This window comes from Fundulus heteroclitus, chromosome 16 (assembly GCF_011125445.2).
Source record: "Fundulus heteroclitus isolate FHET01 chromosome 16, MU-UCD_Fhet_4.1, whole genome shotgun sequence".
Classification (NCBI taxonomy): Eukaryota; Metazoa; Chordata; class Actinopteri; order Cyprinodontiformes; family Fundulidae; genus Fundulus; species Fundulus heteroclitus.
Genome location: NC_046376.1, coordinates 27,629,085 through 27,656,414, shown reverse-complemented (window position 1 = coordinate 27,656,414; position 27,330 = coordinate 27,629,085). Strand labels below are relative to the sequence as shown.

Sequence of the window (27,330 nt, the reverse complement as noted above, 5' to 3'; positions counted from 1 at the left end):
GCCTGATAAACGTGCGGCCACGGCCCGGTGTGTATCACAGAAAAGTTATCTGAAGGTCCTGAACGTAGGAATGTTGGGGCTCTGAGGCTTTTAGAAGATGCTTGTTTAGTCACAGAGCTGCGGTTGTCAGAATGGCTATGTGGAGAGGATGTCAACTGTAGGCCAATCTTAAATACTTTGTTCATGTTGTGAGAAAATTCCAGAAAAGGAACATCTGGGCTTTGTGGAGAAGAAGGGGAGGTGGGGGCAGTACGGACCGGTGTTCGTGGCGATGGAGGTTTTTGGTTATCTTTGGGAGTGAAAGGGGAGTCCTCTCTTTGTCCTGCTGAGATCTGGGATGAATCTTCCTGTAATTCTGACGTAGCCTCTTTCTGTGACATCTTTCTGGCTATCTTTATCTTGGCTTGCTCGGGCTGTACTGGACTTATCATTTGTTTTGGCACTGGTTTGAGCTTTGTTTTGGGACAAAGCTGATGGTGCATGGTTCACAGAATAGAAGATGTTTGAAATCAGCCGTTTTGCACCTGACCTATTTAGAGAGAAACCATCTCTGTTGCACAGATGTCTCCTCTCCCAAAAGATCTTAAAGTTGTCTATGGAGGTTACGGTTGTTTGTTTGCTTGTTTTTTCCAGCCATTTGTTTAGCATCAGAACTCTGGAAAAATTCTCATCCCCACACTTAATGGGCACATGAGGGCCACTGAGAAATACGTTGACATTAAGGTCATCAACTAAATTTAGCAGATGAATATAATCCTCTTTCAATACTTCAGATTTTTTCCGGGTGGCGTCGCCCAGGGCTTCAGCTTGTATTATGAGTTTTTCCAAGGTCGCGTGTTCTTTCAAGATCCTTGGAAGGATATCTGATACATCAGACACCAGTCCACAGTTCGAATCGTTATAAATCAACACCTCTGTGTTTTTGTTGTTACAGAAATGTTCAATCCCACTTACAGATCCATTGCATAAAATCAGGGCCCTTGGCCCTGTGGCATGTTTTTCTCTGGTTGCTTAGAGCGAAAATTGTTGACATACCTTTGATTGTTGTCATGATCCTCCAGGGTCTCATGTTGGAGTGGAGCTAATCTGTTAGGTAACGGAATTCCAACATTTCCAGCAGGTTTACTCCTATTGTGGTGGATGGGTGTGGTATTGATCACGTCAGCAGTGATTGTAAGATTACCTGTTTTGCTCACCTGGGTAGTTGTCAGTGAGGGGGGTGATAGTGGATGTCTACTTTTTGCTGACCGCTTTAAGCTTTGGATGCCTTTTGTACCCTTTTTGCCTTTGATCACGGCTTGAACCTGTGGATTAATTTTTTTATGCTTCATTGCAACTGGTATTTTGAAGATCAACAATAAAAGGATCTTAACCGCAGCTTGGACTTAAGTTTTGAATAGCGAGCGCGTCAACAAGAATCCCCCTATTCAGCTGCTCGGCGACGCAGAGTTTGTTTGACTGTCGCCAATATTTGTCAGCAAAAAGTGGACGGCAACGCGAGCCCACACAACACCGCCATCCTACACCTACGAAAGCGGATCACTTGAGACGGAGAAGGAGAAGACAACGGGGGTATGTAACTTTGTGCCGTTTAAACCCAGCTTGGTTCCGCCAGGTGAAGCTGTTGTTGTGATGCGCCACGCGCCCCGCCCCCCGCTACGCTTTGCTGCTGGACTGTGGCCGTGGGATTTTGGTGTGCGTGTGTGCGTGGCTCTGCGTGATTTCAGCAAGCTGATGCTTTGAAGTTTCCTGTAATTTGGATTTTGGCAAATGACGTAAAATGAGTGGATCATCTGCTGCATCTGTTGGTGAAAAACCTGAAAAGGATAAAAGAACTATCTTTCTTACTTAGAAAGCTCACGCAAATAAAATTGAAACGATCCAAACAGAGCGGAAAAGGCATGTAAATAAAATGAAAGGTGTAATTGTGTCTCTCAAAGAGCTAATGAAAGATGATGAAAGTTATTCACAAGTAATGTTACAGTTGGATGAGTTAAGACACCTCTCTAAGGATGCCAATGCATTGCATGACTCACTGCTGACTTTAATTCCACTTGATGAGAAACATAAGCAAAACACATGGTTCTCAAGCATCACTAAGTACAACAAGGGGTTTATTGAGGATGTTGAAATATTGTTTTCTGAAACTAATAAATGCTCAAGCAGGCCATCCTACGGCATGTTACAGTCAGAGAAAACTCCAGTAGGAGGAAAAGTGGAGGTTAAAAAGCATATGGAACCTGAATTCTCTGTTAGTCTCCAGCATGACAACCACGAGGATGTGTTGCCATCTGATAGTGTTTCAAATCAAGGGAGCAGGTCAAGCTCTAAAGTATCATCAACTTCATCTGCACGTCTCAGTGCAGAAGCTGAAATGGCCGCCTTGCTCACGCGTTAAAATATGCTCAAAGAAAAACATGCTCTGGAAGATCAAGAGGAGCGACTGAGGAAAAGGAAAGAACAGCTTCAGCTTGAAGCGGAAATAGCTGCAACTGCTGCAAAAGTAAAAGTGCTGAAAACTGGATCTGCAAAGCAAAGCACAGCTTCATGGAAATCTAACGGAATGGAATCCTATTTCAAAACAGAAGGAAATGCTCTTGAGCTCCTTAAAGCAGATTCAAAGACTTGTTTCACAGACAATTCCCAAGAGAAGTAAAGATTTTGGAAATGCAGAGCTACAAGGAAAAACAGTGCAACAGAATGCGACAAGGGAAAAACCTGCACCTCTTCTTATGGGGCCTTCTGATGCTCTAACCAGGACAGCTTCATATATGCCTCTGCAGGAAGCAGCTCAACCAGTAGCCAATGAAACCCTGTTGTCCATCATGGAGAAACACAACGAGTTAACTTGTAACAACACCATACCTTTCTATGTCTTTCTTCACTGCCTAGAAGAGAAATTTAACCCCTTGATGGCGATCCTCTTCATTTCCAGGCCTTTATGCGTTCATTTGAACAGGTTATTGAAGCAAAGACAGACGATCCTTATGATTGACTGCATTATCTTGCACAGTACACTAGGGGTCAGCCCTGCGAACTTGTCAAAAGCTGTCAACATATGCCTGATGGTGCTGGATATGTAAGAGCAAAGACTATGTTGTATGAGCACTTTGGAAATGTGCATATTATTGCATCTGCTTATCTGAATAAAATTCACTCATTTGATTAAATCAGAAGATGGAAAGGCTCTTCAGGCATACTGTTTGTTCCTACGTGCATGTTGCAATGCAATGGAGGAGGTTTATGATCTTTCTGAATTAAATACACCTGCCAATATGCTTGCTGTGATTAGAAGTTTGCCTTATAAGTTGAAAGATAAATGGCGAACAGCAGCATGTGACATCCAGGAGAAGCAGCATCGCAGAGCTACATTTATTGACATCGTTTTCTTCCTTGAGCGTCAAGTTAAAATTACTACAGATCCTGTCTTTGGAAATCTATGTGATGCTCCATCAACATATTTAACAGTCAAGAAAAGTGATGGAGAGAAACGTTCTCCTCGTCCAAGAACTAGAGGAACTAGTTTTGGCACAACCATCTCTGCTGTTGAGAGAAATAATTCTTCAGAGGCTCAAGAACATCAGACTGCAGTGAAGACTTGTTTGTTTTGCAAAGGTGGACACAAACTGGATTTATGTTCTCTGTTTGATAAGAAACCTCATAATGAGAAGATTTTATTTCTTAGGAAGAATAATGTGTGTTTTGGTTGCCTGTGCACAGGGCACATCAGCAAAGAATACAGAAATCGCCTTTTATGTAAAATCTGTGGTTTCAGACATGCAAGCATACTTCATATCCACCACAAGAAAAACAAGGTCAAACTTGACACTGAGCCAGATAACACTCCTGTCACAGTCCAGACTAGTGGTCTTACTGGGGCCGGGGAACAAGACTGTAAGCTTTCCATTGTGCCAGTCAAAGTAAAATCAAAGAAAGGTCAAAGAATCGTGGAAACATGCCTTTCTAGACCAAGGGAGTTCAGCATCCTTTTGTACAGTGGGTCTTATGGACAAGCTGAATCTCACTGGGAGAAAAACAAAGATTCTTTTGCGCACCATGGGACAAGAGAAAGTGATGGACAGCTTTATTGTACCTGAACTGGAAATCGCTGGATTGCACAGCAATATGTATTGTGACATGCCTGACCTTTTCACTCAGCACAGAATGCCTGTAGACCTGAGTAACATCCCAAAGCAACGCGACCTGGATAAATGGCCACATTTGAAGGATGTTCATTTACCAGAGATAAAAGCACAGGTGGAGCTCCTAATTGGCATGAACATGCCCAGAACTCTAGAACCTTTGGAGGTCATCAGAAGTGAAGGTGACGTTTTTGCCATTAAAACGATGCTCGGTTGGACAGTGAATGGGCCACTTGAACAAGAATGCTGTGAAAAACCAATTTGTCCAATGTAACAGCAGATATCAATTGATATCTGCTGTTACATTGGACAAATTATGGAAACAACAGTTCAAGATGGACTTCCCTGAGAGCAGCTATGATGAGCATGTGGGGCTGTCACAGGAAGACTCTAGGTTTTTGGAGTTGGCTAATAAGACAGTGACCTTGAAGGATGGACACTACAGCATTGCCCTGCCTTTGAAAGACAGAGACATAAGAATGCCTGATAACCGTGTACTTGCTGAACAACGTGCCTTAAGCTTGAAGAAAAGGTTCATCAGAGATAAAGACTTTCACAAACATTACACTGTATTCATGAAAGATCTTATATCCAGAGGTTATGCAAAAGGAGTGCCAATTGCAGACTTGGAGCGACATGATGGGAAGGTTTGGTATATGCCTCATCACGGGGTTTACCATCCTACCAAAGGGAAGATCGGGGTCGTATTTGACTGTGCGGCATCATTCCAGGGCATTTCTCTTAATGCACAGCTCCTAAGTGGTCCTGATTTGACAAATAATTTGGTTGGTGTGCTGACTAGGTTCCGAAAAGAGCTTGTTGTTTTGATGTCTGATATTGAAGCCATGTTCCATCAAGTGTACGTACCAGAGGAAGACGCTGACCTATTGAGGTTTCTCTGGTGGCCGGGAGGTGACTTCAATCAGAGCATGCAGGAGTATAGGATGGGCATTCATTTGTTTGGAGCAACGTCCTCTCCGAGTTGTGCTAACTATGCTCTGCGGAAAAGTGTGGAAGACAACAAAGCACACTTCAACCAGCAGGTGATTGACACCATTCTACATAATTTCTACGTGGATGACTGCCTTGCTTCAGTAGGCACTGAAGAGGAAGCAATCTGTCTTTACACAGACCTCAGACTCATCTGCGCCAAGGGAGGCTTCCACTTAACAAAGTGGATAAGTAATAGCCGCAGGGTCCTGGCAGTAATACCTGAGGAGGAGAGAGCTAAGGAAGTTAAAAATCTAGATCTGGATTGTGACCTATTGCCTGTTGAGCGAGCATTAGGAGTTTGGTGGTGTTTACAGTCAGATGCGTTTAAGTTCTCCATTTCCATCCCAAACAGGCCATTGACCCGGAGAAGAATTCTTTCTATGGTCAGCTCCTCCTACGACCCTCTGGGATTCCTTGCTCCTGTCATTTTCACAGCTAAAAGGATACTTCAAGATCTGTGTCAGAGGGGGATTGGATGGGATGATGCTATTCCATCAGATGTTGCTCAAGAGTGGCAAAGGTGGGTGGAAGAACTGCACCTGTTGGACAACATCAGCATCAAATGATGTTTAAAACCTACTGAATTTGGAGAAAAAAACTACTGCTCAGTTGCACCACTTTACAAATGCGAGTGAGAAGGGGTATGGTGTTGTTACCTATTTGCTGCTGCACAACAGTCTCTTACAGGCACACAGTTCCTTCATAATGGGGAGGTCCAGGGTGGCACCTTTAAAACCAGTCACAATTCTCCGTATGGAATTGACAGTGGCTGTGCTAGCAGTTCGCATGGACAGACTTTGGAGAAGAGAGCTGAGACTACCTCTTTTGGACTCAATGTTTTGGACAGACATACATCAATAAGAAAACTACGAGGTTTCGTGTTTTTGAGATTCTCAAGTCTTCTGGAATATCACAGTGGAGGTATGTGAATACAACGCATAACCCTGCAGACCTTGCCTCCAGAGGTATGAAGGCAGAATCTTTTCTGCGTGACACTAAATGGTTATCTGATCCTGCATTCCTTACACAGCCAGAGACAGATTGGCCTGTTAACCCGGAGAACTTGCAGGAACTTTCACATGAAGACCCTGAAGTCAAGATGTGTGCCTCTGTGGTTGTCTCACCCACACATGATCATGACCGTCCATTGGATTCCTTGATTCATCGTACCTCATCCTGGACTCGTCTTGTCAGGGTGATGAGTTGGATTTTGAGATTCAAAACATTGCTCTTACATAGCAAGAAGAACAAGACACATTTCCAGCCTGCATCTAATACAGCTCAGTCTAAATGTGCTCATCCTAGGGTTGAGTTCTGTAATGACTTTCTCTCATTGGGAGAGATTGAGGATGCTGAGATGCAGATAATCAAGTTTTGTCAGAAGAAAAGATATGCTGAAGAGATCTTCTGTCTCCAAAAGGGAAAGAGCGTGAAGCGAAGCAGTCACATATACAAGTTGAATCCTGTTCTGACAGATAATGTGCTGCGTGTTGGAGGACGTCTCAGCAAGGCTGTCATGTCTGAAGATTCCAAACATCCTGTCATAATTCCTAAGGACCTTCACATTGCTGATCTCATTCTTCAGCATATCCATAAAAGTGTGGGTCATGGCGGTAGGAACTACATGCTCTCAAAGCTGCATCAGAAAGATTGGATTCCTGGTGCTGGAGCCTTGATTAGAAACATCCTGTCGAGGTGTGTGACCTGCAGACGGCTTCATGGAGCTACATGCCAGCAGCAAATGGCTGACTTGCCTGAAAGCAGAGTGACTCCTGAGAAACCCCCTTTTAGTTTTGTTGGAGTAGATTATTTTGGTCCATTTGAAGTCAAGCGTGGGAGAAGTCTTGTTAAGAGGTATGGAGTTCTCTTCACGTGTTTAGCAGTTAGAGCTGTACATATTGAGGTCGCCTCATCTCTTGACACAGACTCCTTCATTAATGCCTTACGCCGTTTTTTTGCAAGGCGAGGCCAAGTTCAAGAGCTGCGGTCTGATAATGGAACCAACTTTGTGGGTGCGGAGCGTGAGCTGAGACAAGCCATAGAAGAGTGGAATCAGGAAAAGATCACTGATACACTGTTGTTGAAGGGAGTGAAATGGACCTTCAATCCTCCAGCTGGATCGCACCATGGCGGAACATGGGAGAGATTGATTCGTTCCATCAGAAAGGTCCTTAATTCCACCCTGCAGACACAGCATTTGGACGAAGAAGGACTTCAAACTGCTCTCTGTGAAGTGGAATCAATCCTCAACAGTAGACCTATTACATTGAAATCTACCAATCCAAATGATCTGGAAGCTCCAACACCAAACCACCTCCTTCTGCTCAAGTCTAACCCATGCTTACCACCTGGTTTGTTCCAGAAAAGTGACCTTTACGCACGCAAACGATGGAGACAGGTCCAATACATATCTGATCTGTTTTGGAAACGATGGATTAAAGAATATTTGCCACTGCTTCAACAGCGCCAAAAATGGATGAAAATTAAATGCAACTTTGTTCCTTCCTGGAGACGTGGTCCTCATTGTGGATGACTCTGCACCTCGTGGTTCCTGGATCATCGGCAGAATCACAGAAAATGTACCAGACAAAAGGGGGCTTGTACGCCAGGTCTGGGTCAAGACTCCAACCAGCCATTTATGCAGACCCATCACAAAGATATGCCTTCTTCAGGAGAGTTCCGACCAATAAAGACGACACTTTTTTGACCTGGTTTGACATGACTCTTTGACTTGACTTTAATACTACTAGATGTACATCGCAGACTGACTATATTAGGCTAAGTGCTGGTAACCTCTGGCCTATGACTGACCACATATGGAAAAACGAAAAAAAAAAGGAAATGAGTTTATGGACTATTTCAATGTGTAATGTCTCATTCAGTGTTCTGATATAATGTATATCTTAGCATATGGTGTTGGATGTGTAATTATTACTGTTTAATGATGTAATAATTAGGGGCTGGAATGTGGTGGATGGGTGTGGTATTGATTGTAAGATCACCTGTTTTGCTCACCTGGGTAGTTGTCAGTGAGGGGGTGATGGGGGATGTCAACTTTTTGCTGACCGCTTTAAGCTTTGGATGCCTTTTGTACCCTTTTTAACTTTGATCATGGCTTGAACCTGTGGATTCATTTTTTTTATGTTTCATTGCAACTGGTGTTTTGAAGATCAACAATAAAAGGATCTTAACCGCAGCTTGGACTGAAGTTTTGAATAGCGAGTGCGTCAACAATAATTCCCCTATTCAGCTGCTCGGCGACGCAGAGTTTGTTTGACTGTCGCCAATACCTATCATTTGTTTTAAAGAACGGCCCGTTTTTGTTTCACTTGTCTTGGGACACCTCTCTGTGGTATAGGCCAGTTTCCTTTGTCTAAGTGGGGGTTTCCTTGATCCTTTGGGCTTGCACCCAGAGTGGTCCAGGGATTCTCATTTTCCTCAGGGAACTGTTTGTTCGCTGATTCGCTGGGCTGGTGGTCACCGTTCAGAATCACAGGCAGGGTTGTTTCATTTCCATACGCGGCGTTTACATCATAATTCACTTCGAGTCGGCAGATTTTCAGTTCCATAACAGCTATCTTCTGTAGAAGCTTGTCAAAGTCCACTGTGGTGAAGGTAGGCATCTTTTGAAAATCAAAATCAAAAATAAAGTAAAGAAAAATAAATAAATAAATAAATAAATATATATATATATATATATATGAGAAAAAAGTCAAAGGAGAATGAAGTAAAAAAAGGACAAAAGTGGTAATATTATGAGAAAAACGTCATATTGAGACAATTAAGGGGGAACATTTCAAAAATAGTCACAGTTTGTAGAACTATCTTAGTCCTGGAGTAATAGGGCCAGGACAGATTCTTATAATTGTTTGTATTCTTTACGAGAACAAAGTCAGAAGAAAGAAGCTAAGAGGGATACGAAAATAAACTCTCAAATATCTGTTTTTTTACTTTAAACTCTAAAAATATAAAGAAGCTAATGGTTCTTCAAAAATGACAAGAAGTTTCCTGTAGTAGAGTTTCATCAAAAATAAAAAGTTGTCTTTTTTCAAAAGGTCATGTAATGTGTGGCTCCAGATGGGTTTTATTTAGCTGGACTGAAGGGAAAAATGGCTCTTTAGATTTTAAAAGTTGCAGAACCCTGGGCAAAACATGCTTGTGTGACATGTTTAGATTTTGAGCTCCAAATTCTGAGGGGCCAAACCATTTCAGGTTCTACTGTGGCATCTTCATCACAGCCGCTTAGCTCCAACCACAGATCTGGTGTGTAGCTGTGAGGATGAGCCTGGTGGTAATGTCAGTCTAGATCAAGCTATGAAAGAGTCCAGCCATTAATATTAACCAGCCTCCAAATGTTACCTGTCATACCACTTCTAATTTTAACCACTGCTACTGAACGAAGATACTGTGAGAAAAATCCCAGATAGTGCCAGTTCTCCCACTGACAGATAAAAGGGATCCTTTTGGGTCAGGAGACCTGTCCATGGAGAAAAAGAGACATGATCAAAACTGCCACTGTATTTTGTGTGTCTATAAGATGTTTCATGCATTTCTTTGATTAAAGAGATCAAAATTTACTCTTTGTTTAGATTTCTACCCTTTCTGACCAGAAAAGCAGCAACTATGTCTCAATCAAATGGCTTCACTGTGAGTGACGAAGGGTGGGAGTCACACAAGAAAATGATGGTGGAGCCCCTGGCTATCAGCGACTCAGAGGTTTGTTTTCACAGCATCTTGAGTGAATGGTCGATTTCTTTGTAACTTTGATAAATATTGCTACAGATGATTAGGAAAAAATACCACAATAATCCCTAAATCACAGTGGTTATGTTTCAGGTGTTCTCTATCATAAAGAATGAGAAGCACAAGCAGATTTATTGTCTGGAGCTAATAGCAGCTGAGAACTTTACCAGCAGAGCTGTTCTTGAGGCTCTTGGCTCCTGTTTGACCAACAAGTACTCGAAAGGGTTTCCTGGCCAGAGGTACAGTTCCTGCTCCAGTTATTAGAGGTTTGACTCTACCTTATGGTAGATGCCATTTACCGTGCATTTTGTACAATAAATGTAGGTGTATTGCACCTGTTTAGCTACTACTACAATGGTTTGGAGTATAATGATGACCTGGAGACACTTTGTCAGAGGAGGGCACTGGAGGCCTTTGGTTTGGATTCAGAGAAATGGGGAGTCAACGTGCGTCCATACTCAGGTATGACATCCTGATGAAACTTGCCTCTCTCAAATTTCTTATGTCCTGCATTCACATGTGTCTTTGTTTCTGTGTTAGGTTCCCCTGCTAACTTTGCTGTGTACACGGCTGTTGTGGAACCAAGTGGTAGGATCATGGCCCTAGATGTTCCTGATGGAGGCCACATGTCGCATGGTTTCATGACTGATGAAAAGAAAATCGCAGCAACATCCATCTTTTTTGAAACTATGCCATACAAGGTTCGAGGTCATTTGGATGTCCAGGAAAAAGTTTCTTAAAGATTCAATTAGCTGTGGGGCAACTTATTTGGATGGAGAAATAGCTAAAGCAGGTCTTCCTTAAAAAAGCTTTGATCAGAAACAATAAATACTCCTCCACCTGACCCCAAAATCAGTGTGATTGCATAACCACCGTCCCAAAAGGAACCTAATTCCCAATGCAGTTGAATGTTTTAGGGATAAATAAATGGTCTTCTTGCAGGACAACCAATAGAACTGAAATAGGTTTTGGAGAAAGGCTTCGATTCCCAGCCTGAAGAAGACAGGAATATTCAATATACAATAGATACACAAATAAAATTGGTATTGAGAATAGAAAGTGCTACAAACAGTGTCAGTATCAGTGGTGTATCATAGTTTAGTCATATGAGCCCTAAGGACAAAGCAGACAGGAGAAATCTGAGAGCTGTAGCTTGGAGATCTAACCAACCTGCACCCTACCCAGGGATTTAAAAGTGTCTTGTGTTGAACTTAATGTGATTCAAGTAAGCAAGTAGCAAATGTGACAATAAATCTAATTTTAAAAAAAGCTTCAATTTTGAGAGCATTTGGGTGGAGATGATCATTTCTGCCCATCTTGCCAAAACCCTTGTCACTCTGATGAGAACCAGCATTCTCACTTCTCGGAAATCTGTCACCTGATTTCTGGTGCTCTGTTAGGAACATACGGGGTAATCAGAGCTCTGATATATGATGGAGCTTGATTATTAAGGGCTTTATACGCCGGGCTGGCGTGCTCTGTACCCGCGTCGGACGCCGGGCTAGCGTGCTCTGTACCCGCGTCGGACACCGGGCTGGCGTGCTCTGCACCCGCGTCGGACGCCGGGCTGGCGTGCTCTGCACCTGCGTTGGACACTGGACTGGGAACTGGGTCCTGGGCAGTGGGCTGAGCAGGTTCAGAGTTCTTGGCTGCGGTCTGAGCAGGAACAGAAACTTTGGCTGCAGGCTGAGCAGGAACAGAGTCTTTTGGCTGTGGTTGAACAGGAACAGAGTCTTTTGGCTGTGGTTGAACAGGATCTGGGTCTTTGGCTGCAAGCTGAGCAGGATCTGGGTCTTTGGCTGCAAGCTGAACAGAATCTGGGTCTTTGGCTGCGAGCTGAGCAGGATCTGGGTCTTTGGCTGCGAGCTGAGCAGGATCTGGGTCTTTGGCTGCGAGCTGAGCAGGATCTGGGTCTTTGGCTGCGAGCTGAGCAGGATCTGGGTCTTTGGCTGCGAGCTGGGTAGGAACTGGGTTTTTGGCTGCAGGCTGGGCAGGAAACAGGTCCTCCCTATCCCCGTAAAAGAAATCCCATAACTGGTTTTCATGGATCCGGGGTGCCCTATCTGGACTCTCCCGAGTAGCGGCAGCAACTGTATCCAGCTGACTCACCAGGGGAAGAGAGGTGACGTCAGCTCCAGTTGGCGCGTCAGCAGCGGCAGCGTCTGGCTGGGCATGGAGAGGGGTCCTGTGCCGGCGGACTCGGCTTCTGCGCCGGGAGCGACCAGGCGGCGGGGTTGAGGTTTCCATCAACGATGAGGCAACGGAAGCTGAGGCAGAGACTACGGCGGGCTTAGCAGCAGCAGCGGTCAGATCAGCAGATGTAGCAGGAGCAACTGACGTGGAGGAGACAGAGGCAGCAGCGCTGGGAGCAGCAGCTAAAGGCTTCACCCGAGGAACTAGCTGAGTGTCGTGGAGGTGGTGACAGAGACAACGGGGAACGAGACGGCTTCTGCTCTGGCTCGCTGGGGCAGCCGCAACGCTGTCGGACTGACTCACCAGGGACGTGGAGGTGACGTCAGCTCCAAGCGGAGGGATCACAGCTGTGCCAACCAGCTTAGCCTCAGGTTGAGCAGTGGGTGTGTTCCGGCATTGACGAGCCTGGCGTCTCCGTCAAGAAGAGCCAGGCGGCGAGAGAGTGGCTGCTGCTAGTGATGAGGTTGTGGGGGCAGCATCGACAGGAGCTACAGCGTCGGCAGGAACCGTAGCAGCGGCAGGAGCGAGATGAGCTGAGGCTGGTTCCGTGGCGGGAGCTGAGGCGGACTCGGCAGCGGCAATGGTGCAAGTGGCAGAAGTGGAGGAGGCAGCAGCGGCGGAGAACGAGGGTCTGGGAGGAGGCGTCCTGCCGAGGAGTTGAGCAACGGCAGCCTTGTTGTTCCACTCGAGCTCCTCCATCAGCCCCGTCTCTTCAAAAAGAGGAAGGAGCTCGGCTTGACTTGTCCACAGCTTGCGTATCTGAGTGATCGCGCCTACCCGCCTCCACGGTGGGCTGAGCGTTGCGAGGTTCTCCAAAACGGCCCGGGACTGCAGGGCTAAAAGTTGCTCCGCTGCGCTGTTGCTCGAGAGCAGAGCAACATTCCTCTCGCCAGCTCCTGCATGGAGGCTCTGTGTGGGGTTTGGGTTCACGTGGTCGGTTCGTTCTGTCATGTTTTGTTATTGAACCCGAACGCAACCACAACAGAGTAAAGTTTTAACAGTTTATTGAAGTTTGTGGATAGTGGAGGAAGGAACCAAGAGTCTATGCTGAGCTGAAGCAGGAGGATGGTGAAGGCAGGAACTGGCAAGCGGGACGGAGCCAGGGCACGGAGGCAGCAGAACCAGAAGCACAGCAGAATGGAGACTTGGAACTGGGTTTGACCAGCAGCACGACAGAATGGAGACTTGGAATCAGGCTGGACCAGCAGCACGACAGAATGGAGACTAGGAATCAGGTTGGACTCACAGCACGACAGAATGGAGGCTTGGAACCAGGCTACAGCAGGCTGGCGGAGAATGGAGGAACTCGGACTGGACGAGACTGAATGAGGTGAGCAGCAGAAACAAAGGTAAACAGGAAAACAGAACGAACCGACGAGGAATGACAGACTGCAGTGAGCTTAAGTAGTGAGGCTGACAGGTGTGCTGAATGCTGGATGATTAGTAGCTGACAGGTGTGGATGATTACTGAACTGGAGACTGGAGCTGGTTGGAAGGTGGCAAGAGTCTAGAGTCTGTGCATGATGCAGCAGACAGGCTGGATCATGACAGCACCCCCCCTAAAGGCCGGCTCCCAGACGGCAAAACAAAAACAGACAACAAAAGAAAACAACCCACCCAAGGTGGGCGGATGGAGGCACTGGACGGTGGGCTAGAGTCATATAAACAAAAAACGACCCACCCAGGGTGGGCGGAGGGAGGTACTGGAATGGTGGGAACCAAAAAAAAAAAAAAAAAAAAATCCACAAGAACAGAACCAAAACCAAAACACAAATCTACCCCAACGGGGTGAACAAAGGACAGTCTGGTTAGGCACTAGATGCCCAGGAGGAGGGACCTCTGGTGGGCGACCTCGGCGGCGAAGCAGCAGTGTCTGAAACGGGTGTCGCGGTGGGCGACCCCGACGAGGCAGAGTCAGACGTGGGCATCGCGGTGGGCGACCCCGACGTGGCAGAGCTAGATGCCGGCGTCGCGGTGGGCGACCCCGACGTGGCATAGCTAGACGCGGGCGTCGCGGTGGGCGACCTCGATGGCGGAGCAGCAGAGTCTGAAACGGGTGTCGCGGTGGGCGACCCCGACGAGGCAGAGTCAGACGTGGGCATCGCGGTGGGCAACCCCGACGTGGCATAGCTAGACGCGGGCGTCGCGGTGGGCGACCCCGACGAGGCAGAGTCAGACGTGAGCATCGTGGTGGGCGACCCCGACGAGGCAGAGCTAGATGCGGGCGTTGCGGTGGGCGAGGCCTCGGGCTACAGGCTTCAGGGAGCCCCGGGCTACAGGCTTCAGGGAGCCCCGGGCTACAGGCTACAGGAAACGCCTGGCTACAGGCTACAGGAAACGCCTGGCTACAGGCTTCAGGAAGCAGCGGACCCTCCTGGGTCCCCGCGTCTCTGGTGGGCGGTGGACCCTCCTCGGTCCCCGCATCTTTGACAGGCGGTGGACCCGCCTGGGTCACCCCGTCGGACGCCGGGCTGGCGTGCTCTGTACCTGCGTCGGACGCCGGGCTGGCGTGCTCTGCACCCGCGTCGGACGCCGGGCTGGCGTGCTCTGCACCCGTGTCGGACGCCGGGCTGGCGTGCTCTGCACCCGCGTCGGACACTGGACTGGGAACTGGGTCCTGGGCAGTGGGCTGAGCAGGTTCAGAGTCCTTGGCTGCGGTCTGAGCAGGAACAGAAACTTTGGCTGCGGGCTGAGCAGGAACAGAGTCTTTTGGCTGTGGTTGAACAGGAACAGAGTCTTTTGGCTGTGGTTGAACAGGATCTGGGTCTTTGGCTGCGAGCTGAGCAGGATCTGGGTCTTTGGCTGCAAGCTGAGCAGGATCTGCGTCTTTGGCTGCGAGCTGGGTAGGAACTGGGTTTTTGGCTGCAGGCTGGGCAGGAAACAGGTCCTCCCTATCCCCGTAAAAGAAATCCCATAACTGGTTTTCATGGATCCGGGGTGCCCTATCTGGACTCTCCCGAGTAGCGGCAGCAACTGTATCCAGCTGACTCACCAGGGGAAGAGAGGTGACGTCAGCTCTAGTTGGCGCGTCAGCAGCGGCAGCGTCTGGCTGGGCATGGAGAGGGGTCCTGTGCCGGCGCACTCGGCTTTTGCGCCGGGAGCGACCAGGCGGCGGGGTTGAGGTTTCCATCAACGATGAGGCAACGGAAGCTGAGGCAGAGACTACGGCGGGCTTAGCAGCAGCAGCGGTCAGATCAGCAGATGTAACAGGAGCAACTGACGTGGAGGAGACAGAGGCAGCAGCGCTGGGAGCAGCAGCTAAAGGCTTCACCCGAGGAACCAGCTGAGTGTCGTGGAGGTGGTGACAGAGACAACGGGGAACGAGACGGCTTCTGCTCTGGCTCGCTGGGGCAGCCACAACGCTGTCGGACTGACTCACCAGGGACGTGGAGGTGACGTCAGCTCCAAGCGGAGGGATCACAGCTGTGCCAACCAGCTTAGCCTCAGGTTGAGCAGTGGGTGTGTTCCGGCATTGACGAGCCTGGCGTCTCCGTCAAGAAGAGCCGGGCGGCGAGAGAGTGGCTGCTGCTAGTGATGAGGTTGTGAGGGCAGCATCGACAGGAGCTACAGCGTCGGCAGGAACCGTAGCAGCGGCAGGAGCGAGATGAGCTGAGGCTGGTTCCGTGGCGGGAGCTGAGGCGGACTCGGCAGCGGCAATGGTGCAAGTGGCAGAAGTGGAGGAGGCAGCAGCGGCGGAGAACGAGGGTCTGGGAGGAGGCGTCCTGCCGAGGAGTTGAGCAACGGCAGCCTTGTTGTTCCACTCGAGCTCCTCCATCAGCCCTGTCTCTTCAAAAAGAGGAAGGAGCTCGGCTTGACTTGTCCACAGCTTGCGTATCTGAGCGATCGCGCCTACCCGCCTCCACGGTGGGCTGAGCGTTGCGAGGTTCTCCAAAACGGCCCGGGACTGCAGGGCTAAAAGTTGCTCCGCTGCGCTGTTGCTCGAGAGCAGAGCAACATTCCTCTCGCCAGCTCCTGCATGGAGGCTCTGTGTGGGGTTCGGGTTCACGTGGTCGGTTCGTTCTGTCATGTTTTGTTATTGAACCCGAACACAACCACAACAGAGTAAAGTTTTAACAGTTTATTGAAGTTTGTGGATAGTGGAGGAAGGAACCAAGAGTCTGTGCTGAGCTGAAGCAGGAGGATGGTGAAGGCAGGAACTGGCAAGCGGGACGGAGCCAGGGCACGGAGGCAGCAGAACCAGAAGCACAGCAGAATGGAGACTTGGAACTGGGTTTGACCAGCAGCACGACAGAATGGAGACTTGGAATCAGGCTGGACCAGCAGCACGACAGAATGGAGACTAGGAATCAGGTTGGACTCACAGCACGACAGAATGGAGGCTTGGAACCAGGCTACAGCAGGCTGGCGGAGAATGGAGGAACTCGGACTGGACGAGACTGAATGAGGTGAGCAGCAGAAACAAAGGTAAACAGGAAAACAGAACGAACCGACGAGGAATGACAGACTGCAGTGAGCTTAAGTAGTGAGGCTGACAGGTGTGCTGAATGCTGGATGATTAGTAGCTGACAGGTGTGGATGATTACTGAACTGGAGACTGGAGCTGTATGGAAGGTGGCAAGAGTCTAGAGTCTGTGCATGATGCAGCAGACAGGCTGGATCATGACAGGTTTTGATGTCATCAAGACATGCCTGTAGTCTACGTAATTGATTGGATTGAACCTCTTATGACAAAAATAATATTAAGCCATTATTATTAAATAAAAACATTGGATAAATTAGGTTTTGTACTTTTTAAATAGTTTATTAATAATATTCACCATACTACTGAATGCAGGTACAGACCAAAAAGCAGGGAGTGCTGTCACCACTATATGAGAAGCTCTGGTCTATTGTTAGGTTTCTCATAACAATGCTTCACTTGCTTCTAAAAGATCACTTTAAGCTCAGGCTGCATATGTAGCAAGTAGGACAAGTTTAAGATGTATAAGCAAACAGCGGACGCAGTTAGACACTCCTTAATTTGGCTCAGACACAGCGAAAAAAAACCAACAACAACTGCCTGTTAATTTTAAAGGTTGAAACCTTGCAGCAAGAAACCTTTCAGAGACCAATTATTGACTTCTTTAATAACGCAATCTGTGGAAGCCAGCAGCTGTTTTGTCCTGCCAAGGGCAGCCATACAGCCACTAACCACCAAAGCTGCCGGTTGTACCGTTATCTTCTTTTAAAGACAGGGGTAAATACTGTTTTAGTATTATATACATTAGTACTGCAAATGTGACTATCAGCGACAATTTGTTTTGATTCCTTATTGTTGAAAATCTTCAGGTCACTTTTCTATCTATTGATTTGGGACAGATATGCGTTTGGTATAGATGAAATTAAAATTAAAAATGATTCAATGTTCAAATAAAAGGCAGATGAGTCTTAAGCTGGGGGTTTTGCTGCATTTGTTCTCAGCTGAATCCAGAAACCGGCTACATTGACTATGATAAACTGCAGGAAAATGCACGGCTGTTCCACCCCAAACTCATCATTGCAGGTACTTTATTGCACAGACACATGCAGCGTGTTCATCCTCTGTTTTGCTATTAGACTAATTCATTACTTTTTGTCTTCCACAATTTAAGGGACAAGCTGCTATTCCCGTAACCTTGAGTTCGACCGCTTGAAGCAGATTGCCAATGAGAATGGGGCATATCTGATGGGGGACATGGCTCATATTGCTGGGTTAGTGGCTGCTGGGGTGGTGCCCTCACCCTTTGAACATTGTGACATTGTCACAACAACTACTTATAAAACTTTGCGAGGCTGCCGTGGTGGACTTATCTTTTATCGGAAAGGTGGGAAACAACCCTTAAAGCATTTAAGACATAAAACCATTTTGAATATTACCACGCTACCTCTCTGCCCATTTCCATTTTTCCCCCTAATTCCTTAATGACCTTCCCCCTTTCTCCTCAAGGAGTACGGAGTGTGGACGCCAAAGGAAAGGAGACTCTGTACAACTTGGAGTTTTTGATCAACCAGGCTGTGTTTCCAAGGCTGCAGGGAGGACCACACAACAATAATATTGCAGGTACAGTTATTATTATCATTTGGCTTTCATCTTGATGTCTTTGAATCTATGTCAGAACCCGTGTCACTGAGGTAATGTCCGTTGCTGGCAGGTGTTGCTGTGGCTCTCAAACAAGCCATGACACCAGAGTTCAAGGCTTACCAGCTGCAGGTTCTGGTTAACTGCAAAGCTCTGTCCAGCGCCCTCATGGACCTCGGGTATAAGATTGTCACTGGTAGGTGTCTCAAACACAAAACCTTTTATTTGATTTAAAGGGGGCTTTTACTATAAACAGAAACATTTGTATCATCACTTACCCATACAGTGAACTTTTTCTGGGTTATTGCAACATGTGTTATTGTAGGGAATTAAAGAGATGCAAGTCAGCAATCTGCATTCCTTTGGTCTTGTCTGCTGCCTCCTGTGCAGGTGGCTCTGACAACCATCAGATCCTGCTGGACCTGCGCAACAAGGGAACCGACGGAGGACGAGCTGAGAAGGTCTTGGAGGCCTGTGCCATTGATTGCAACAAGAACACCTGTCCAGGTAAGTACAAATGACAAAGCAATTTAAAGTTCTTGAATAGTTGAAGGAGATTATTATTATTATTATTATTATTATTATTATTATTATTATTATTATTATTATTATTATTATTACTCTGTTTCCCCAGATCAGTCGATCTTTTTCTAACATTCATGTTCATCGTAGGTGATAAGAGTACTTTGCGTCCCAGTGGTCTGAGGTTTGGCTCTCCAGCTCTGACCTCCAGAGGCATGGTAGAGGAAGACTTCAAGAAGGTGGCTCACTTCGTTCATAGAGGTAATGTAAACTGAGAGGTGGCTTTTGCGTTAATCACCAAGATCCAGATATGTCTGCCACGACAATTATTTTTAAAAGTAAAAGATGTGACCTGCGTTCTCCCCGCAGGTATTGAGCTGACGCTGGAAGTGCAGAGAAGTCTGGACCCCAAGGCCACCCTGAAGGAGTTCATCCAGGCCTTGGCTCAGGGAGAGAAGTTCCAGCAGCGGGTGGCAGAGGTCAGGGCAGAGGTGGAGGCCTTCGCCGGGCAGTTCCCCATGCCTGGCCTTCCTGAGCTGTAGAGAACAGAAGACCACCCTCCTATACTTCTCAGATCAAGAGACTTCCTGATGGCTTCAATATCGAAGTACAAGTTTTCTCCTGGAGCAGATTTTTCTCAATGGATGGGAATTTGTTTTAGTTGCTATTGTTACAGAGCTTTACTGTTTCAAACAGAAAGGTGATTTTTTTTCATAGGTGGTTAGATGTTACGTTCAAATTAATGCCATAATTTTCCATCTCTGTGGAGTTTTCCAACAAACTGCTTCAGCTTGAAACCCAAACTTTGATCCACACATGGCTAATCAAGATGTCTATGAATCTATACAATTTAATTAACTGGCCAACATTGCTGCATAAAGTTAATTAAAAGATGACTAAAAGGACTTACTGCGTGTGTGTGTGTGTGTGTGTGCTTTGTTTGAAATTATCTGACTGTTAAATCACAGCCAATTCCAAGAAAGATAGTGGGTTAAATGTGACAAAATCGACCAAAATATTAAGAAAATCTTTCAATTCAAAAGTGGTTAAATCATTACGGTAAGGACCTGCCCAATCAGTGATGGTTGTCCATTTAATTCTCAAAGCCAAACATTTTATATAATTTCAATATTTAATACAAAATAGGTGGAAACAATACATTTCAGTCTTAAAAGTACTGAAGTAGTACAGCCAAACTCCAGTTGTATAGTACATCTAAAAAGTGTGGTGTTCATTTCTACTCAGAAGCCTTTACCCTAATGCTACTAAATGCAACAAAGTACCTTCAGAAGACAGAGTCCTCCCAGTTGTTATTGAATCTCAGTTTAAATCCAGCTGCTCTGTAAAGGCCTCAGAGGCTTGTCAGAGAACATTAGTGAACAAATGTCACCAGGAAGAGGAAGGAAGACAGCAGCCAGGTGTGATTTATTTATTATTGGCCTAATCCTGCTTCGCTACTAAAGGCCCATTTTTACCCCGGTTTAAGATTTGACAATAAAATAAGGAATCATTGATCAGAGGTAGAACGATTTAAATACATATTTAATTCATAGAAATTAAATATGGAGACAGAGTACATACCATTTACAAGATGTTGTTCTCACCGCGGTGGATAAATCTGTCTGTCTGTCTGAAGTAAGTTTTACCAAGACATTCCTTTTATCAACTTTAAACTCCTCCTACATGGCTCAGAGGGAGGATGACCGACCCCCTCTCCTGCTGACCACCCCCTCAGGACAATAAAACTCTATGTTTATCTTACGCTGGAGCAGGAAGCGACAAACCCCACTCTGCTTTCCTCAGTAACCCCAACTAAGATATATTTTTAATTCTCAACAACCCCTCTGTTTTGATCCCTCAAAGATCAAACCAATAACTAGGCTAAACTAAGTCTATGTCTTGAAACCCTTAAACAAAATGTAAATAGTAAGATGTAATATTGTAACCCACTGTCCCCTCTGTTGGCGACTTATGAAATCAAATGAAGTTCAAATGTTCCCCTTAAATGTAAAATAACCCAAGTATAAGCTAAAAAGCTACTAAACCTATCTGAATCTCTACCCTACTAGAATTAAGAAAAGTAAGCACCTTTATCCGAGAGGTGCAAAGCTAAGATAAATGTGCAACTACCAGAAACTATTATATGATCTAACTATGACTTTAAGAGTCCTAACCTAGATTAACAAAATGTCTTCTTAGAAATAAAGATAACCCATGAAAGCACTACACTCAGATCAAACCACAGAATAAAAAACAGATTTTCATGCAATGCAAAACCAAGATTCTAACAATACTAATATTGAACACCTTATGAATATGGAACTTATAAGACATATGCAGTGGTTACAAAACTCATTTTCTTTTCTCTCTTTTACACAATGCATTCAATTGTTGTAATGATGTCTTGCATCTCGGAGATGTCTTCTTCTCGCCTTTAAAGAAGATGGTTTAAAGAGTCAGTGTTCCAACCGCGGTCTCCACAGAACTGTATGTTAATCTTTATTAAAAATAAAAAACGAAAACAAAATAAAATTCCAGCTGCCCCTCCGTGGGTGGCTCTGCGAGATAAGTTGTTCCGGTGATGTCTCCCTGGAACTTCTGTTTGGCTGGTACACACGGCTCTGGAATCAGATGGGCCCCTGACCTCTGGCCCACCACATCTGTCTGTGATGACCTCAGCGCGCACTCCTGTAATTCCGGAGGTTGACTTCTGTCCCGAAAAGCTCCTTTCAGTCATATGGAAACATATCCTGTAATGAAATTAACTGAACACTCCCACAAGAAACACACTTCACATCTTCCATTGTTCCATCTCCATCCTATTTTAGAAATGTAATAGTTAATGAGACATTTTATTGCAATTCCTTTTTCCTGACGCTGGGCCTCTGATTGTCCTGCAAAAGAATGCCTGCACAAAAACTTTATACCTCCGGTGGGAATCGCCATGTCTGTGGAATCCAAAATTAGTTAATTTAATTTGAAATCAAAGTACATTTTCCTGTAAGAATGTCAGAATGTTCTCTGGATTAAAGATTAAAGATTACCATTCAGCAGTCACTCCACACAAAACCTTTCAGCAGTCACTACACCTCACTTCTGTACCATTTCCTCCATACTCAGATGTGTATGCTGTAAAAAAGTTCCTATTTTTAATCTGAGAGGAAAAGCAAACCCTCATTTTGTTTTATCCAGTTGTTACAAATCCTGATCCAGTTTACTGCAACAGATATACATGGCTTTGAATCCTACCTGACACACCAATGATTTTAAAGTAAACTAAATATGCAATAAGTTACCCTCTGTTTATCTCTGTTTTATCCAGTTTTTTGTAGTTTATGTAGTTTTTCTGTTTACTTGTGCCAAGGGTTAATATAAAGTTTAAGGTCTGTATAACTTTACGATACAGTGTTATCATATAAATGTTTATGTCATATCCCTCTGCTTGGAACAAAATTAATTTTGTTACAAAACATTAACAAAGAATAGTATTAGTCACCACAGGGAATCAATTAACTGCAAATAATTATCTGACTTGAAGCATGAAAAAAACACTGCCCTATATCCTGGATTCAGATCAAAACTTAATGCAATTTCATAATCCCACAAATCTACAAGAAGTCCATCAAAAGTTGTATAAGATCAGTGTACCCATTGAAATAATAATTGTAAACTAATATGCTCACAGCAAGTTGATGGTATGAGAATGCTGAGTGTTCCAAGGTACTTACATACTGATAAAATATTGGGTTTTACCTGAATAAAACACCTGGTAACGGCAAAGTCTGGTGAAAATCTGATAAGTTTTAGCATGCAACAGTTATATTGTACAATAGAAAAATCTCAATACTTATGAGTTATCAAGAGATAGCCTAACAGATCCGTTTAACCTAAAAAGTGTATCTCTGCAATGAATAGGAAACAAGACGTCTCACCCAAATCACCCCTTTGCCTGCTAGTGAGAGGCCCCCTGCGTCATAGAAGCTGATAAGAACTTCCAGTCTGTAAATTTATGGCATGCAGCTGTGAGCTTGCAGCATCACAGAACCCTAAATGTGAAAAATATCCCCACCCCAGTGGATTTTCTGCTAATAATTGTGATGGTAAAATACACCTTCTGCTGTCAATTATGAGCAATATGGTCCTGGACATAACAGAATTAAAACTCATGTTTAAAAGGAACATATCAGTTATATAATAAAAAAATTTAAGAGACAGTAGTATATTTTTCAAAACCGCAAACCTGTAGTGTTCGTATCTGCCCAATCGGCTGCCTTAAGAAGTTATTACCTGCACCAGTCCATTTGCCTCGAAGCTCAACAAAAAGTTGGAGACACAGAAAAAATATTAGAAATCACTTTCCATTAAATTTGGTCAGAAGTATAGTGGTAGAAATAGAAGTCTGAATTACCTTAACAAAAAGTCTGTTATCAGTCTGTGGTCCTTGAGATGGACTGGACTGACATGTACAGCAGATCAGGCAGAAAAGAGATTGGAGCTTAGACGTCGCACTCACAGCTTCCATGTATGGAACTCCACATTTCGTCCCCCACGTGTTGCAGTGATTCGCTGTCGATGCACCTCAATGACAAAGTTCTGGTCCACGACTCGGAAACTGGATGAGACATTCAACTCCAGTGTATGCAGACTGTCATTTTTCCTTGACAGCTTAGGATCTGTGCTGTTCATAGGCGTTGGCCATTGTTCCAGGGTGAGGAAACATTGTTCATGGGAGCGTTATCCCCTAGATGGGGCACTGACCTTCTTGAAGGTGAGGTGGTATTGGGACTTCTTGCCAGGATTTAGTGATGTGAAACAGTCCTTGGCCCAGTGTCCAGCGTAAGCAACTGTCCCAGATGTGATGGGTGCCCCACGACACACACATCGGCTGTAAATGCTCAGTTTTATTCTTCCAACCCCAAATCGGCACCGATCTGCGTTTCATGTCAGACGTGTCCATACTCCAGAACGAACAGACCTATAACAAAATTAAGATAGAAAAAGAAAAACAGGGGGGAGGGAGCTCCCCCACCTTAAATTAAAATAGGGACAGTTCTCAATGGAATTAGCTGCTTACTGTCACTCCTTCCTATATTGTTTTCCAATAACTGTAATTTTACCAACTTTTAGTAATTAACAAACTCAAGCATTGTGTATCACCCTTCCTTTGAGTCACAGGCAAATGGTGTATCAAATATTGTCTGAGCGAGCGTATTAAGATTTAAAATCATCAGCTGAGATATTGAAGAGGACACGTTGTTTTTGTTGTTGTAACACTATTACTCTAAATAATTCCCCTAAATTAGACTGATTTATTTAGGATCCACACCTATGTGTTAGATCCATCCTAATGATTTTTTTTTTCAGAAGATATCAAGAGTCCCAGTCAAACACAGGAACCTTCTGCTAAAGTGTATAAAGAAAATGCTGTGTAACTCCATCTATCAAGGAAAAAAATATAAAAAACACCAAAGGTACATTTTAAAACAGCTCTAAAATCAGTTATGCGCCTGTGTTTAGTAAATTTCGAAGTCAAATTCTGCCGGCCACACACAATCACCAGCAACTGATGTTGAAAAGTTCATTCACCAGAATTTGCACATTACCAAATGAACAAAGAAAAAAGATTCCTCGGGCTCTAAATTACTGTGTAACAAGGGCATCTGCATTTTGTGGGACTATGAAAATGTGATTACATATAATGAATAATTTGGGGACCATCCTGTGATGATCCCGTAATATTGTCTATTTCTACTAGGTTCTGGCGCTCTGCAATATCAGTATTTATACTAAAACAATGCAAACCAATAACATTGGTCATAGAGTCCTCAATTTTAGCTGCTTCTTTCGAGGATAACTTCAAAACTGACTCATGACTAAATGCAGTGTCAACAAAATCTGTCAAATTACCGCAATATTTGTTTGCACACACTATTAAGGTACAGTTTAACCCAACTTTTAACTCTGTTTAGTTCTGCTTAATGTGGTTTTCCCAGGCCTGCAAATGAGCAAAGCTGATAGGATTTACTACTCTCTAGTAAACAGCTAGATTGAAGTCTGACGGATTATATTTATTTATTTATCTATTATAACTAGGGCTATCAAACAATGAAAACTTTTTAATTACTTTTTAATCGCAAATTATATTTAATGTCTGAAAGTATATACAGTCATTAGGCATTTTGAAATGCTATTTTGCAATAGATAACGCTAGTTAAAATTACACTCTAACAGAAGGTGTTAGAAAAATATAAATGTCATCATTTCATTTTATCAAGCTACAGGCACTTGGTTTGTTCTAAGAGCTTGCTTTCAGGAAGGTACCATTGTTTTTAACCTAAGATAAAATTATTTCCCCAGATAAGGAATGTCTCCTTTATCTAACTGCACATGAAGCTGGTGATTTAATCATCACCCACAATGAAACTTGCTCCCCTCTGTGTTCACCCCCATGTTGTAAACTCAAGACCGTGATTAAATCTTCCTGACCTCATGTGATGTGTGACAAGAAAGACAAGGGGACAGAGGCAGCCCCGTGTCCGTGTTGGTTTTCCCTCCAGGACAAAGAGGCCATTCATCACAACCCTAACATAAGCCATCTTCCCTTTTTTGTTTTTTCCCAATTTATAATGCCTCAAACAGATGTTTAATGTTCTCCCAAATGTTCAACAACTTTACCAAACGTCCAACCTCTTTCTAACTTTTAGGCTACAGTTCAAAATAAAAAGTTTTCTCCAAAACTCACCAAAATGCAGGCCGTGGTCTCTCTCTCCAATGCAACTCACCCAATCAGCTTGCAGCCAATACCTCAAACGTTTTACTGCATTGAAATTCTCCTGCACTTCAACAAACATTATTAATGCATCAACCTTTTTTCTAATGATTTCCAAATTCCCCTTAGTTTTTCACCCATATTTTTACTTATCACTTTTACTTAACAAAATTAAACTGCGCCCCAGTCACCGCTCTTATCTTTAGGCCCACGCGCGTGGAGAAATTCACACACACATACACAAGAGACTTCGAAGCCGCGCACACACAGAGACAGACTCAGACCGTAGCTTCTAATCATTCAAACCATGGATCCCATTTAAACCAAAATAAAATTGTTAAACCGACCAGGACAGACAACGTTTAAGACAGACAGCCTTGCGCGCGCAGAGGGTCTTCTTTTAATACCCTTCCACTCGACGAAACCAACTATTCATTTAAATACCACCTCGGTCTAATCGTCGTGCAATCAGAATCCCCGTTCTGATGCTAGAGAACAATATAAATGTCCCCTTGGGGCCCCCTTTAATCTCTTATCTTATTTTACAGCTCACTTTAAAGGTCTTGCTGTCTTAGCCTCAACTTTTAGATGGTTTTGTATTCTTGGCCGTTCCTATCGCTACGTTTCTTTGGAGAGTCCCCTTTCTCCGAGGTAACGTTCCACCTCAGTGTTAAAACCCCAGACTCGTCAGTCATGGAGAGGGAGCGACCAACTTCCGAGACTATTTTTTATCTTTGTAATTTTATCTTTTTTATTGTCTTTTATTTTATTTTTCAACAGCCTCACAACTTAACGGCTTCTTGGCTTTTATCTCTTTTATCATTTCTATCTTATTTTACGGTTTTCCGACGTGGACATACAGATAACTCTCATTCTCTCATTTCTCGGTTTCAACATAAATTCTATTTAAACCTATTTGTACTGTTCAGCCTCTGATATTTTGAGAAGAAAGCGTCTCACTTACAGCAACACTTGATTTAGCCTACATCTAATCTTTAGCCAATAGGAGAATCAAAATCTCCTTACTTTTTTTCGGGTCGACCCTGTTTTGCTGTAAGTGATTACTTCTTCGTGCCCAATTTCAAAAGGTTCCTCCACTTTAATGTCACATCCGGGTCACGGCTAACCAAATTGTGATTTATTTATTATTGGCCTAATCCTGCTTCGCTACTAAAGGCCCATTTTTACCCCGGTTTAAGATTTGACAATAAAATAAGGAATCATTGATCAGAGGTAGAACGATTTAAATACATATTTAATTCATAGAAATTAAATATGGAGACAGAGTACATACCATTTACAAGATGTTGTTCTCACCGCGGTGGATAAATCTGTCTGTCTGTCTGAAGTAAGTTTTACCAAGACATTCCTTTTATCAACTTTAAACTCCTCCTACATGGCTCAGAGGGAGGATGACCGACCCCCTCTCCTGCTGACCACCCCCTCAGGACAATAAAACTCTATGTTTATCTTACGCTGGAGCAGGAAGCGACAAACCCCACTCTGCTTTCCTCAGTAACCCCAACTAAGATATATTTTTAATTCTCAACACAGGCCAGGGAGCAAGTTTTGGAGATGCTCAAAGCAAATTGAAAATATAAAACAAAACCCAAACGGGAAAATGTAAAGAGGGTAGCAAAGCTCCCAACTTAAAAGACGTGGCCATCCAGCTGAACCTAAACCGGCCAGCCAGGGCCATATATGCTCTGGAGGAGCTGCAGAGATCTATACTTGCACTTGGGAAAATCTGGCCTTGATGGAAGAGTGGTAATGGAGAAGCCATAAGAGAATTCACATCCCCACGGGGAAACAGGGGGGGGGGGGGGGGGGGAGTGCATCGTGGTGTTGGGATGCTTTCCGTCCGCTAGGACAGAGAAGATGAATAGAGAAATTAAAATCCTGAAAGAAAA

General features: G+C 44.6%; 1 protein-coding gene across 2 annotated transcripts; it reads left to right on the top strand.

Moving 5' to 3' along the window:
- The first annotated feature begins 1,451 nt into the window (after positions 1 to 1,451).
- Positions 1,452 to 19,556, top strand: LOC105916055 (serine hydroxymethyltransferase, cytosolic). Of its 2 annotated transcripts, XM_036148340.1 has the most exons (12): positions 1,452 to 1,572; positions 9,725 to 9,851; positions 9,972 to 10,117; positions 10,222 to 10,340; positions 10,419 to 10,579; positions 17,493 to 17,574; positions 17,663 to 17,875; positions 17,998 to 18,111; positions 18,203 to 18,325; positions 18,520 to 18,636; positions 18,802 to 18,912; positions 19,021 to 19,556. In XM_036148340.1, exons 2-12 carry the CDS (start codon positions 9,759 to 9,761, stop codon positions 19,191 to 19,193), a joined length of 1,452 nt encoding a protein of 483 aa, XP_036004233.1. In that variant the 5' UTR covers positions 1,452 to 1,572; positions 9,725 to 9,758; the 3' UTR covers positions 19,194 to 19,556. The 2 variants fall into 2 exon arrangements, with proteins under 2 accessions (XP_036004233.1, XP_021165106.2); XM_021309431.2 differs by lacking the exon at positions 1,452 to 1,572 and having other exon boundaries at positions 9,693 to 9,851.
- The last annotated feature ends 7,774 nt before the right edge of the window (positions 19,557 to 27,330 follow it).

Excerpts from the sequence above, each read along its gene's own strand:
- LOC105916055 (XM_036148340.1), top strand. The coding sequence starts at position 9,759 with ATGTCTCAATCAAATGGCTTCACTGTGAGTGACGAAGGGTGGGAGTCA. Across the intron at positions 17,876-17,997 it reads ACTTATCTTTTATCGGAAAG|GAGTACGGAGTGTGGACGCC; the intron begins GTGGGAAACAAC and ends TTTCTCCTCAAG. Across the intron at positions 18,913-19,020 it reads GGCTCACTTCGTTCATAGAG|GTATTGAGCTGACGCTGGAA; the intron begins GTAATGTAAACT and ends TTCTCCCCGCAG.